The 14,091-nt window shown below is 34.7% G+C and overlaps 1 protein-coding gene across 2 annotated transcripts; it reads left to right on the top strand.

Annotated features, from left to right (window-relative positions):
• Positions 1-3,214: 3,214 nt before the first annotated feature.
• Positions 3,215-13,171, top strand: vgll1 (vestigial like family member 1). 2 transcript variants are annotated; one of them, XM_036567897.1, is made up of 4 exons: positions 3,216-3,433; positions 5,459-5,663; positions 7,104-7,502; positions 10,997-13,171. In XM_036567897.1, the coding sequence occupies exons 2-4, from the start codon at positions 5,474-5,476 to the stop codon at positions 11,035-11,037; spliced, it is 630 nt and encodes a 209-aa protein (XP_036423790.1). In that variant the 5' UTR covers positions 3,216-3,433; positions 5,459-5,473; the 3' UTR covers positions 11,038-13,171. The 2 variants fall into 2 exon arrangements, with proteins under 2 accessions (XP_036423789.1, XP_036423790.1); XM_036567896.1 differs by lacking the exon at positions 10,997-13,171 and having other exon boundaries at positions 3,215-3,433; positions 7,104-7,895.
• Positions 13,172-14,091: the final 920 nt, after the last annotated feature.

Raw genomic sequence — 14,091 nt, 5'->3', positions numbered from 1 at the left:
AAAAATCAAGGACTATAGAGTCTGTATTTGAAAAAAAAAGTGAAATGTTTTGTCTTGAAAATGGCATACTAAGTTTATTCGTGTTTTACCCATGTGCCCAACCTTGGGAATAAGTTTTTTACAGGGCTTAGTAGCTTGCTTATGAAGTCTGCTTAAATGAGTCTTTAGGCTTTTTAAAATGTACAAGCCCATTTCCAAAAAAGTTGGGACACAAATGTAAATAATGTGCCAAATGTAAATAAAAAATGCAATGATTTGCAAATCATTTAAACCCTATGTTTCATTGAAGTGCAATGACAACAAATCAACTGTTGAAACTGAGAATTTTATTGTTTTTTGAATATGATGCCAACTATATATATATATATATATATATATATATATATATATATATATATATATATATATATATATGGCCAGCTGAATGACTAATTCAAAATTTAAGTTTATTCAAGTTAGAAGCAGTTATTTAGCCAGCAATGGCTAGCGTTAATGTTCACTGAAGTTAGTCAACTTACTAGCCAGCTAGCTAAATTGTCATCTATACAAAAGTTTAAGGATCAGTCATTGATCAGATCTTTTGGGGTTATTAGTTGCTTGAAAATTAAATACTAAAATTAGCGAGTTAGCGAACTTGTGTGTTTACCAGTTGCCACTCCTGTTTATTTAAAGCCCCGATCAGCATGGTTTCAAATTTTTCATTTTTTTTTTGATAGTAAAGATATGATGCAGAATAAGGATTTACCAGTGTTATATTCAAAAAATATTTATAATTTAATACAACTTAATAGTAAATAAATGCTCCAAAAATTCAGAGCTGCTGTTCCTGTTGAAAAAGGATAATAAGAAATCATTAGGATTAGGGTTTTACTTTCTAATGGGAATTGCCTTAATAATTTCCAATAGAGACCACTAGTTTCCTGCAGAACACATATAGATCCCATTACGAAACCATCAAGTACATTTAGAATCAGCCATTGGTCACCTGTTAAACCATTACGCTCCTTTACATGGGGACATCAACCTATTAAAACATATTACAAAACCATCAATAAACAACATGGTGGCTGTTGTAAGGGGGGAGGGCTATCGTAACAGACAGTGATGTATAAAATCTGGGAAAGGGGCTTTTATGTGAAGGTAGACCAATACAGATGAAAAAACCTCAGTACTTTTGAATATTGTGGCATTTTCCTTCTTCCTCTGTTCATAATTTTTATTTTAACAAACTATTTAAATAATATGCTACCATAATAAAGTATTTTAAATGCTTTAAATATTTTTTATTAAACATCTGTTCAGTTTTATGCAAAAGTTTGGGTTCTCCTGATCAAGTTACATGCTTTGTTGATTTTGTTTGAGTAAAATATAGGTACATACAAAATATTTATAATATATAGTAGATTATATATTATATAATTATTTTTGCTTTTTCATCTTTAATTCAAAATATTAGCAAAATCCTAACCTTTATTTAAAGTATAATGATTGAAAAACTAAATCTTGTCAGGAAATATTTTTCTTAAATCTATGTGTGCCACAATTATTGGCACCCTTAGAAATTCTTAAATCTATAATCTTAAATCTTCTAACTGAAGTATATTTCCATTCATATTTTATATTACACTTGAATGGTCAGCCATGACTTCCTAATTCACTGGGGAATATATATGACATAAAACACATGCCAGATTCCCTCATCCATCATTATGAGAAAGACCAGAGAAAACAGCAAAGATGTGTGACAAAAGGTTGTTGAGCTGCACACATCAGGAAATAGAAACAAGAAAATAGCGCATTATTATTAGAGCATTAATGAAAGTTTAAAACAACTGGAGATGTTAAGAATCTGCCGGGAAGAGGATGTATGTCCATACTGACCCCACGCACAGTGAGGAGGATGGTATGAGTGGAAAAGCAATCTCTAAGGATCACAAATGGGGAATTGCAGACATTAGTTAGGTCTTGAGGTCACAATGTCTGTCAAACTGCAATCAAACTCTACCTATATGACCACAAGTTGTTTGGGGGGGTTGCCAGAAGGAGGCACCTGCTGTCAAGGACCAACAAACTCAAGTTCCTGCTGTTTGCCAAACATTACTGGAACTTCCAGAGGGACTGTATTCTACTGTCAGATTAGACCAAAATAGAGGTTTTTGGCAAAAAACACTAGAGGTGAGTTTGGGTAGGGACAAAGATAGTCATGTAGAAAAGTACCCATCGCCACTGTGAAGCTGGGTGGTAGATTTGAGATATAGTGGTGCTGTTTTCCTTCCAAAGGCCCTGGACAATGTATTCAGATACACTGCATCACAGACTCCATCAAGCACTCAGAAATAATTACAGAAATAAAGGCAAAACCTGATCGTCTCAGCCAGGAAGCTTAAATTGGGCCATAGTTTGGATCTTCCAGCAGGACAATGATCCAAAGCACGCTTTAAAATTAGAACAAAAATGGTTCACTGACCACAAAATTGAGGTTTTGCCATGGCCACCCCAGACCCCTGACCTAAACCCCATAGAGAACTTGTAGTGTGAACTAAAGAGGAGAGTCCACAGTGCAAACCTTGGAATCTGAAGGATCTGGAGAGGTTCTGTATGGAGGAATAGTCTCAGATCCTTTGCCATGTGTTTTCCAGTCTCATTAAGTGTTATCTTAGCATTATCTCGATCTGAGAGCTGTTATCTTTGCAAAAGAAGGTTGCACAAAGTATTAAATGAAGGAGTGCCAATAATTGTGGCACACACAATTAGGGTATGTCCTGATAACATTTAGGGTTTTTTTTCAATCTTTCTACTTCAAAAAAGAATATTTTTTTGTTAATATTGTACTGATTAATACTGATTAATTCATAATTAATTCATAATTCAACAATCTGGTTTTTCAATTGTAAGCTAATTAGTAACAATGACAAGAATAATAAACAATCTTACATGACCATGGGGAGTTTCACAAAGCAGTATTTATTAGTTAGCCAGATAACCTCAACCCAGAAATGAGGACTGTCCAATAGGAATGTCCCTCAGATCTTTACCTACTGGACAGGCTTGACTTTTGGCTTATGTTGTTTGGATAAACTGATCCTGCTTTGTGAAATGTCCCCCCAGGACAGTTGCAGTCAAGTTTGCAAACACTCAGAACATGTCATGATTTCTCAAGAAAGAGGAGTTCGTTTGAGACTGAGACTGTCACAGTGGCAGAAGTGTGGCCTGACTAGTTGAGGCACATTCTGATCATACTGGTTCAGACAGAACACGCCCGCCGCATCTGACTGAAGACAACCGTCCTAACCACCACGTACTCCAGATCCACAGCCACCAGGTGAAACTCGGTCACTTTTCACTGATGTTTATATCCGAAGATGTGTCAGCCTGAGTGAACTTCCAGCTGAAGAGTTTGAGCAACCTAGTGTTTTTAATTTGTCTGTTTCAGGTAAGTGCAAAACACTGCAGGATATACTCTGTTGCACTAGTAATTATACAGTGCCTTGCATGCCATGCTACTTTAACAGTGTCTACTGATTTAGCTGATTCTTCTCTTTTATCAGATAAAAAGCAAACAAGTACAACATATATTTATGTTCAATTATTTTCTTTATGTTTTAAACCCATCTTTAACAAATTCCAGCTATATGTTGAATTTGGGACGTCCCCTTATTGGTTCTTTTATATGAGACAAGCTGTATATTGTGCTCCATGGGTGATATTTTGTCTCTGTAAGAAAGTGAAATATAATTTAATAATACCGGGTCTTACAGGCTTCTGTAGTTTAGAGTGCTGTTTATATTCTGTAACTTATAAAGGATAAATCATCACAGACCTAAAGAGCTTCCAGTTTCTCTTCTATCACTGCATGTTGCAAACAAGCTTGAATACTCACAGTCAAATAACACATCTTGTTAATTTTCTAAGTAAAAAAAAACACATTTTCTACACAGAACAAACTTAAATATGGCATTTTTCTGTGCAATCTTACTGCACAATTTCTATTTATTTGCTGAGTTACCACATAAAATGTGCCATGACATTTGCACAGGATGCATTTTGTGTTTTATGTTAAATTCTGCATATACAAAGTAACTGTGCATTAAAATGTGCAGAGGTGTGTTCCCCGTAGAGGATGTGTAACTTATTTTCTTTTAGAAAATCAAAAAAATGTTATATGACTGGGTGCCCAAACTTTTGCTTTCATTTGTGAATTTTTGTTTACTTTGATTCACTAGAGTTGTTAATATCCTACTGGAGTTAACTTGAAAAAAACTTTCATATAGCTCAAGTTTTTTTTGTTTTTTTTTTTTATCTTTTTTTAAACATTTTTATTATTATTTTATTTTTTTAATGTACAGCACTGTTTAAATGACAAAATGAGAACATGACAGTATGTATAGTAAATGTAGTACATAAAGTAACTGTTAAAAAACACTAACATTAAAATAAATACAAAAAAAAAAAACAATATGTGGGAGTGTGTTAACTTGACCATGTATAAACGTCTCCTCAAGAAAGTGCAGTATTTACAGTTACCATCCATTACCTACTTAAGCTAATCAATCCTTCATTAAATTTAATCAGGTGTGCTATGCACTGGCTGGGGGTATCAGGAGAAGCCCAGAACCAAGTTATTAATAATCTTTTTAAAAACAAGAAGTTCTTGTAACTTTTTTTTACTGTATTTAGGTTTTTAGGCATTCATTCTAATATTATATAGGAGTGGTCACCAACCCGTTTAGTTCCAGCCTGCTGTCTCCCGCTTACCGAACACTACTGAATCTGATCTAGGCAATCAAGGACTTCTGAAGAAGTTAATTAGCTGGAGCAGGTGTGACAGACTGTGGTTAGAGCTAGATTCTGCAGGAAGGTAGATCTTCAGGACCAAGGATGGTGGCCACTGTTATATAGTATCCCACAAAAACACAAAACATATTTACTGCCAAGATAAATAGTTTCAATTTATTTGACTGCCTAAGACTTTTGCACACTACTGATTCTCCAAGCTCATATAAAAAACATTCTGATTTTGGATAACAGGTAGAACCATCACACAATGTTTCTTGAGGACCTGCTCAACCCCTTAAACTCCCAGGCTTATTACATACTAAGGCTTATTATTCAATAACTACAGAGACTTCAGTGCAAACTGGCTGAGTTATTCTTAGGTTATAGAAGTGTGTAATAAACATTTGGGCCTGCTGATGGACGCTGGCCATTTAAGGGGTTAAAACAGTTTTACCTGTAATGCAGTGAAAGCAGATTTACATTTTCTTGCAAACAGAACCTCAACGTAAAGCATCAGGATTTAGAGGATAGCTGATGATTGGATTAGCACTGAGAGGAATCAGCCATTTGAAATACTTGGAATTAGATATTAAATGGAAAATAAATGTTCAGCTAGCACAGAGCTAATGTTGTCATCTGTGTGGGGCAGACGGATGACTGATTGTTTACTGGCTTTTTGCAGAGGTCTGGTTGAAAAATGGAGCAGGAAGCAGAGAGTGTGGTGGAGCTGAAGACCAAGCAGCAGTCCGAAACTCTCCTCTACACCTACTTTCAGGGAGACATTAACAGCAAGGTGGACGAACACTTCTCTCGAGCGCTGAGAAAGGTCACCAAACCGAAGGGAGACAGCAGTAAAAACAAGAGAACCCGCAAATCTGCCAAAACCGGTAACTCAGACGACTTATCTCTAATTATAATAACAAAACAAGAACATCATGGTTATGTGCCCTGAGGAATGCACTAAATCCGCTTGATTTACTAATATTGTAGCTGTAAGAACAAAACCTTGTATCTCCAAAAATGAAAACGTTTTAGAAAAATAAAAACGTTTTTAAATTTTGTTATGTAAGTTAATGTAACAGGATTTTCTGTCAAGTCATTTTGGATACATTACCATTCAAAAGGTTGCAGTGACTTGTTATATTAATAATTTGTGTTATATACAATCAAATCTTATACAATGTAGATTTAAATCTTTTAAACTAGACAAGAAAATTTATTTTTAGATGTCTTATTTAATTTATTTCACATACTTTGAATCATTATAGTTCCTGAATTCTATACTGTTATTATATATTAACAATCATATTTGCCAAGTTATCTATTAGTTATCAAGTTATCTACTTATCTTCAATGTTTGAGCAGCACTTCTTAAATCTGAGATATTAATCTGCATACTACATTTATCATCACTGCAATCTCAGTGTTATACTATAGAATCATCCACTGTTCAGTTCAACATTCTGGTTGCAACTAAGATTGTTTACAACTTCCTACTAATAGAATATGACACACAATGCATTTATTTTATAGTGTAAAGAACCATAAACAAGGAGAAGAACCATTTAACCATGCAAAGAACCATTTATGGTTCAACTATTTTTTGAGTTGTCACAGTTCTATATATAATCATTGCTTTTTCTACAGAATCCTTGAAAACCTATTTTTAAGTCTGAACCTTTATCCAAAACCAAATTAGTTTAATTTTCCTGAAAACACTGATTCCAAATTTTTGAACAGTAGTGCATCTACTGGTCCATTCATCAGAAATAATTAATGCAATATAAAGGGTAACCGGCATTTTCAAAGAGTTAAGAGCCGATGATATCTTTGAAGTGTTGATATATTTAAAACTACACTATGTGTGTTATGGGGATTTGGAGACATCTCTGGTGGAAATGTGTAATTGTAGTATGAACAAAATATCTGATTACACTTTATTTCAATGGTCCCCTATAGATGATTTATAGATCCTTAAATTATTAACAAACTTTCAGATGCTCAGTTGATTATCAACAACATTATGGTTAGGTTTAGGAGTAGGTTTAGGTTCTGTTTTGAAGGTAAGGTTAAGGTTAAATTTAGGGTTACATTTCATAGAATTTTTCACACTCAACTTCAAGTTCACTTGCCTCTAATAAATGTTTAGTTAAATGTTCATTAAAGACAGACGGACCATCTACACAGCATCTACAGTGGACCATCTGTATATAATAAATTGTTACAGATGATGTCTACATTGGGATAACTTTTTGCAATGTAAACATGAACCCAAATCTGCTGACTGAATGCAGATTGTCATAAAATTCTACTCCAATGTTTCACAGAGCAGCCAAGCTCCAGCAGCTGGGATGTGTCTTCACTTCCACACATTGAATCCTCGTATGCTCCACGACGGATTCAGCTTGGCAGACACGAACAGCCACAAACAAACCCTCGTCTGCCACCGATTTCTCCTGCAGAGAGCTCCACCATATGGCCTGAAGGTCCCCGGCAGGGTGCCAGCTTGGTGCTGCCTCCCATGATGTATCCCTCTGCTGCGTCAGCTGATGGTTTGGTGGTGCCTGACCAACAGTACAGTAATTCCCTATTACACCTGCTCCACAGTGACCGCCCTGAGTTGGGCACTGTCATGGTCGGCTCCTCTAAACAGGAGTTTATGCCAGGCTGGACGAGACATCCAGGATTTGAAGATCAGATGATGCCCCATCACAGCCTTGACTCCGGTACTGCAATTCACACATTCTTGGGTTTTGTGCTCTCTATAGTCATAATACACTGCACCGCTGAAATGCATTTACGGTTCCTGAAATACATTCTACTGGCATATCGATCTCCAAAATGGTAACTTTATAGGAGAAGGCAAAAAACTTTCTTAACATTTAATGTAAGTTCTTTTAAATAGGTTTAATTCCATGCGAATTTGGAGCATTTCTGTTGGTCCATTCATCATTAATTTTTCACACAATATAAAGGAATGCAATAGATTGCCATGAGGTTTATACCAGTTAACCTCCTTAAGTCTTACACTCTTAAAAATAAGTGTCAGAAAAGGCTCTTTGGAGTGATGCCGTAAAAGAACCATTTCTTGTACCCCTAAAGCCAACCTTAAGTAAAAATAGACCTTTTTTACCTTATAGGTTCATGTCTCTGGTCATATTAAGCATGATTCATCTTTAATGAGAATGAGAAAACTGTGAGAAAATTGAATTGAAATTCAAAATTTCTTGTTTTTGAGTAATCTTTAACCCCTTTCTGGAGGCCTCCTAGTGTCCACTCCACTGGCAGAATGGAAATTCATTAATATAATTAAATAAAATAGTTGAATCCAAATATAATAAAAATGTAATTACAATATTTAAAACATTTCTAATTTAATAAAAATATTTAAATTGAACTCCAAAACTGTCTGAAATTTCATCTTATGGCTACTGTGAAAAGGAATTAATAGAAGTGCAGTGACTTTTGTCCGCTTTGAAAATAATATCATCTTTCACTTCCCCTTTCCACCATCTCCAAATCTCATTGAGAAACACCTCTCATCTAGCTCAGAGACCCTCCTTAGAAATACAGCACAGTATGGAGGGAAAATTCGATATGTTTTCAGATTCACATTGACTTTAAGGACGTTGTCACTTGGCAGGTTTAGTTCAATAAAATGAACACTGGTGAGATTGCTTGTTAGAACAAGTGAGAATGCTGCCAAGCAAACCCTAGTATGCAGCAAGTGGCAGTCTCAGTCTCAGTCTTCTCCCAATCAAACTGGTGTAGTTTGTGTGAAATATAAACGCAAAATAAATCAGACATCTATACCACAGAATAAACAGTCTTTTCTCAACATACTACAAATGTAAATGCACACTTTAAGAGCCTTTCAACCAAGTGGTTTCAAAAAAACCTCTATTGAAAGGTTCTTTAAAGCTGCACTATGTAAGATTGTTGTGACAAATTGAAAGAAGTAGCAGCGTCTGTAACTGGGTCTGGAGGAAAAAAAAGAGCCACACTGTAAAGCTTGAAATAATAATTTAAAAGCCAGAGGTGTTGGGTTGGATTTTGCATGTCTTAATATGCCTGAATAATTGATTTATAATTAGTTGAAGAGGTTAATATATAATATTCTATGACATGATATTCTTGCACCTCACGTAAATTGGTAGCAAAGATGGATGTAATTCTTGTTTTGTTGAGATTGTATCATGATCCATAGGTGTCTAGCAGCTGAGTGTGATGTCCAGTTTTCTAGCAGGAAGCTTGATTATTAATGAAAATAGGTTGCAAGATGTACTCAAACAGTTTACATAACATTCAGACCTGCATATTCCTGAATAGCTGTTACATGATTAATAGCTTACTGCAGACATCCGTAGTCACTGTAGTTGAATAGTATCTATGAACATATTAATGATATGAAAAATGTACTGATGTAATAAAAGGAAACAGGAAGTATTCAAAACCTGCCACACCCAAAAGAGAAAATTCAACAAGCCTGGATGACCATCACTTGTTCAAACTCTGTGCATAAATACTTCACCTGTCATTCAAAGGAAGAGATATACGATAAATTGCCTTTTCCATTAAGAAAAGATACATTAATGTATGTCCCGCTAATGTTTAATTACTTTTACTTGCCTTACTTAAACATTTCGGTTAATTACCAACATCATTTTGAGTTTGTTAGTAAACCTTGGTCGTTATTGCTGGTTATTATAACATTTCTGATTGATATGAATGAATAAACAACACATTTAGCTTATAAATTTAGTTTATAGTTTAGTGCACAGTTTGACATTTTGCTGACTTTAACATGTCACATAAAATATAAAATAAAACATATATAAAGATAAAAATGTCCCATAAACATCACTAAACATGTTTTATTTTTTCCCCAATATGTTAAATTCACCATTTTACAATGTTCAGAAGTGTGTTCTCTGTAGAGGACACGTACTTATTTTCACTTAGGAAATCAACAAAACAAGTAACTTGACTGAATTGTCACACATCTGTACCTAAAACTACGGTAGTTTGAAGAAGCTGTCACTTAGACAAAGATTTATTTACACTTTTTTTTGTGGTCTCAACGACTGGTTCATGTGTATGACGAAACACCAGCATGACATGTCAAACCAGCATGACCAGAGGAGGGTAGAGTAACTTAAACCCAATCTCAGGTAAAAGCAGTGAATGAAGGACTCAAGCAGAAGCTAGGTAGAAGTACAAACAAAGCAGCTCAAAAACTACTTAAGTAGTAATCCTTTGACAAACTTGAGCACAATTTCTCTGTACATTTTCCACTTCTGCCTCGAGCAGTTTATACTATTTTCCATAGATTACAGATTACAGGAAAAATCCACCAATTTTTCAAAATGTCTCCATAATTAGTGAACTGAGATGTAAACAAAACAATGTGGAATTGGTATGGTGAGAAAAGGTGCATTGTAGAGAAACTTACTAACTATTTTGCACTGGTGGTGATAAGAACCAGGGGTCACAATGTCTACAATTCAAAATGGCCATTTTATTTATTATGCAAAACAACCAGTGAACCAACATGTATCCTCTGTATTTTTAAATGTGATGTTGACTATGGTAAAATAGTGGTAAATCTGAAAAAAGTTTGTTTCCTTTTGGTACTCTTTTGCCTTACCCTGCATGTAGCTCCCCACTATAATTTTAAGAGAAAAAACTAGCCACTGGTTTATATTACTGCCAAAGGAGTGGCGCCACGTCTACATTTCTGTTGGCAACAGTAAAATCATTTTAGCAATTTCAGCGTGTCTATCACTATATAAAATATGCATGAGGCTTCCTTTTTGTTGGACACACCATTTTTTATTTTTTATTATTTTTTGAGTGAGGAAAAACACACTTAAAGCCAAAATTCATCCCAAAACTATCGTAAAACAATGTCTCAGGTATTCATAACCATTTCACGTAATAACACTGTGAGGGAGCTTTTAGAGCCATTAAACTCTTCTGACATCTGGTTCCTATCAAACCCACTGTGAACAATATTGACTTGGCAAATTTCTCTAGAATGAAGCATTTCACATCAAACTGCTCAAAATGACTTTGTTATCTTGACCATTTAATTATGCAGACATTTAAAAAGAAAAAATCCCCCTTCAATAAGTCTTTGAATGTAATAAGCTTTGGGATTTAAGGGGTTACATTTGTTTGAAGTTCCTCACAGCTCCTTTTCGTCTTATTTCTCTTACAGGTATGCAGATGATGGAGAAGAAGGATTTGTATTGGTATTAGAGGAGGACTGCTGCTGTTTTCTTAGAGCGTGCTGTTGAAAAGACACTGCCTCTCAAGAACAAGGAAGTGCTGCCTCTCTTTTAGCTTTTACCGATTTAATGAGTTCAGAACCCTGCAATGCTTCACCTGGGAGCTCCTACGCATGTTGAAAAAGCACATGTGCAGACTAACCTGTTCAGGAACTGGCTCGTCACGTACTACAGCACTGCGAGTTGTAAAGGATGTCCCTCAGGCTATGTGGGGGAAACTGGAGGACGGTGTGCAGCTCTTCAGTGTGGATGTAGGCAGCACATTTCAAAAGACTTCCACAACAGCAAGCAGAAACTCCAACAGTGCGACAGTTCATTGAACCTATCTCAGAGACATTCACTTGTTAGGCTTTCAGTTAAAAGACCCAATCACACTGCAAAAACAATATACTGGCAAATTAAAGCATCTAAAAAGTATTTAATATGTCTAATTCAATATGTCTAATATTTCTCATTATGAGATCTTATCATATAAAATAGTAAAAAGTACATTTTTAACAAGTATTTAATCACAATAATTCTTCAGTAAAGTACAAATCTTCCCAAATAATACTCAAGTTCTAGTAACAAAGTACAATTACACACAGTACAGTGTTTTCCACCTCTGGAAATGTTAGATATAACGCCTACATTTGAGATGCTTTCACTTGCCATACATACATACATAACTAATATATAATTAACTTCAAAAAGCTAGTGCCCAGGCTGCCTTAAATTTTTGAGTTATTTAAACTTCAATCAATAAGTTGACATGGCATAAAACACAGAACATCAATCAATCAATCAATCAATCAATCAATCAACCTTTATTTAACCTCAGAATACATTGAGGTAGATCCTCATTTACAGTGAGGCTGAGCAATACAGAAATCAGGGATTAAGATGTTGGGTAGTAAAAAGAAATCAAATGGTATAATAAAGTAATAAAAATCATAATAGTAAACTTTAATAAAATTAGAATTACAATATAGTAACTTAACAAGTCACAGATAAGGATAAAATAAATAAAAACATAAATTAATTACATAAAAAGAAATAGAAGATGAAAGACATTAAATTGACAATAATAAAATTAATAAAAAGAATACAAAGAATAATAAAAAAGTAAAACAATAGCTAAGACATAGCTAAAACATACTGAAATTCATATTAAAAGTTAAGTAAAATCAAATAAAGCAGTTGCAGGCTGTGTGGAGGTGGTTAGAGACTAAAAGTTTAAAATGTTCATGTGACACCAGAGAGCAAAGTTTTAGAGTTTCCTGTAATGAATTCCAGCACTGTAGCTAAAAGCAAATCTTCCCAGCTCAGAAAAAGCGCTCGGCACCTGAAGGGTAATCCAGTCACTAGAACGAGTCTGATAAACCGCATTATTTACACTGAACATTTCTGTGGTGTACGATGGCATATGGCCAGTAAGTGCTTTTTAAACATTGCTCTGTTAACTTACTATTTGAAAATCAAATAACTCAAAATGCAGTTTTATATACAGATATGTGTGTGTATGTGTGTGTCTGTGTGTGTGTGTGTGTGTGTGTGTGTGTTTAAAGCCACCCACTCAGAAAAAAACAAAAAAAAATCTGATTTAGGTATCAGTTTGTCCCTATTTTGATCTATTAACCAGCTCTTTCAGTATGAAGGACATCTGCATTTATTACCAATCCCTGATTTATGTTTATACTGTTCCCCTGTTGTTTAACTGCTGCAAATCTTGTGAGTGTTGTCAAAATGAAAGTAAACGCTGATGGAGCTTCAGTAAACATGGAAATTCAGAGACATTCACTTGACAGGACTTGGTTTGATTTTATAGTCTGACAAGACATCTGAACTACTGTTTGCAGTTGTGCTGTAATGTGATTTTTGTTGGAGCACATACTGAGCATTGCATTATTGTATAATGTGTAATGTAACCAGAAAACAATGTCCAAATTATCCAGACACCTTCAGCAGAAGAATAAAGGCTGTTACCGCAGCAAACTACCTATTTATCCCATGAAGAGGGATTCAGAAGAACTGTCAGATAAATAGGTGTCTACAAACTTTTGACATATAATGTATATGGTTTAGGGATAAAATGCGAGTTTGTAGGATTCTGTATAAATTACATAAAATGCGTACATTATTTTTATATGTTTATCCTTGGTACAATACAATAAATTTGCTACTATGTAATTACAGTGCAATTAATCACTTTATGTTTTTGTCATACATTATATATTGAAGCAAATTATTTCAAAATCTTGACTGTACATCCATTTTGACATTAAGAGCAACACTTGTTAACATTTTAATTGGACAGTGTCTTGTAGATCATTTGTAGGTGCTTGCTTTGTCCTCAGTTACTTTAACTTAATACTTCTCCTTTACTCTATTAATCCTTACTCTGATCCTAACCCATGACCAGATTTAGATCCATTGTAACAGGTTCTTTAAAGGTCTAAATGAAAATGTGAGGAGTAAAAATAAGACTTTTCACTTGAGTAAAACACAAATCTTCCTAAATCTACTTATAGTAACAGAGGACAATTAATAGGATGGACAATAGTCCATTAACACATATATACAGAGATCTACAGAGCATCTGCAGATAATCTATAAGCAGTGGTTCTCAAATTGGTCCCCTAGACAATCCACATTTTTTGCTCTAACCCAATTTGCAACACAGAGGGATAGAGCAAAAAATGTAAACCATTGCGAGGGTCCCTGAGAACCAGTGTGACAATCTCATCTACAGAACACTGTCCAAAAAAATGAAGACCTAACACTCTCATACAGTACAGTATGTAGTGTGTGAACGATGAGAGAATGGTTGTGTAACAGATGTTGAAACATTGCCATCTAGTGAATGTTAAAAACAAAATCTGTCTGCTGTCAGTTGGAGATCTAACTGATTCTTTCATTGATGGCTTAACTGGGTATTATTTATTTGTCGATATTCATTGGTGCCAAAATTCAAACATACACTGAGGGCAGATAAGAATGTTATTATACACCAATCAGGCATAACATTATGACCACCTCTTTGTTT

Source organism: Colossoma macropomum, unplaced genomic scaffold (genome assembly GCF_904425465.1).
Source record: "Colossoma macropomum unplaced genomic scaffold, Colossoma_macropomum, whole genome shotgun sequence".
NCBI classification, from domain to species: Eukaryota; Metazoa; Chordata; class Actinopteri; order Characiformes; family Serrasalmidae; genus Colossoma; species Colossoma macropomum.
This window is presented reverse-complemented; position numbering and strand designations above follow the sequence as displayed.

What these genes read in the sequence shown, in the direction of transcription:
- vgll1 (XM_036567896.1), top strand. Translation starts at nt 5,474, where the DNA reads ATGGAGCAGGAAGCAGAGAGTGTGGTGGAGCTGAAGACCAAGCAGCAG. An exon ending in CCGCAAATCTGCCAAAACCG is followed by an intron (nt 5,664 to 7,103) that starts GTAACTCAGACG and finishes AATGTTTCACAG; the next exon opens with AGCAGCCAAGCTCCAGCAGC.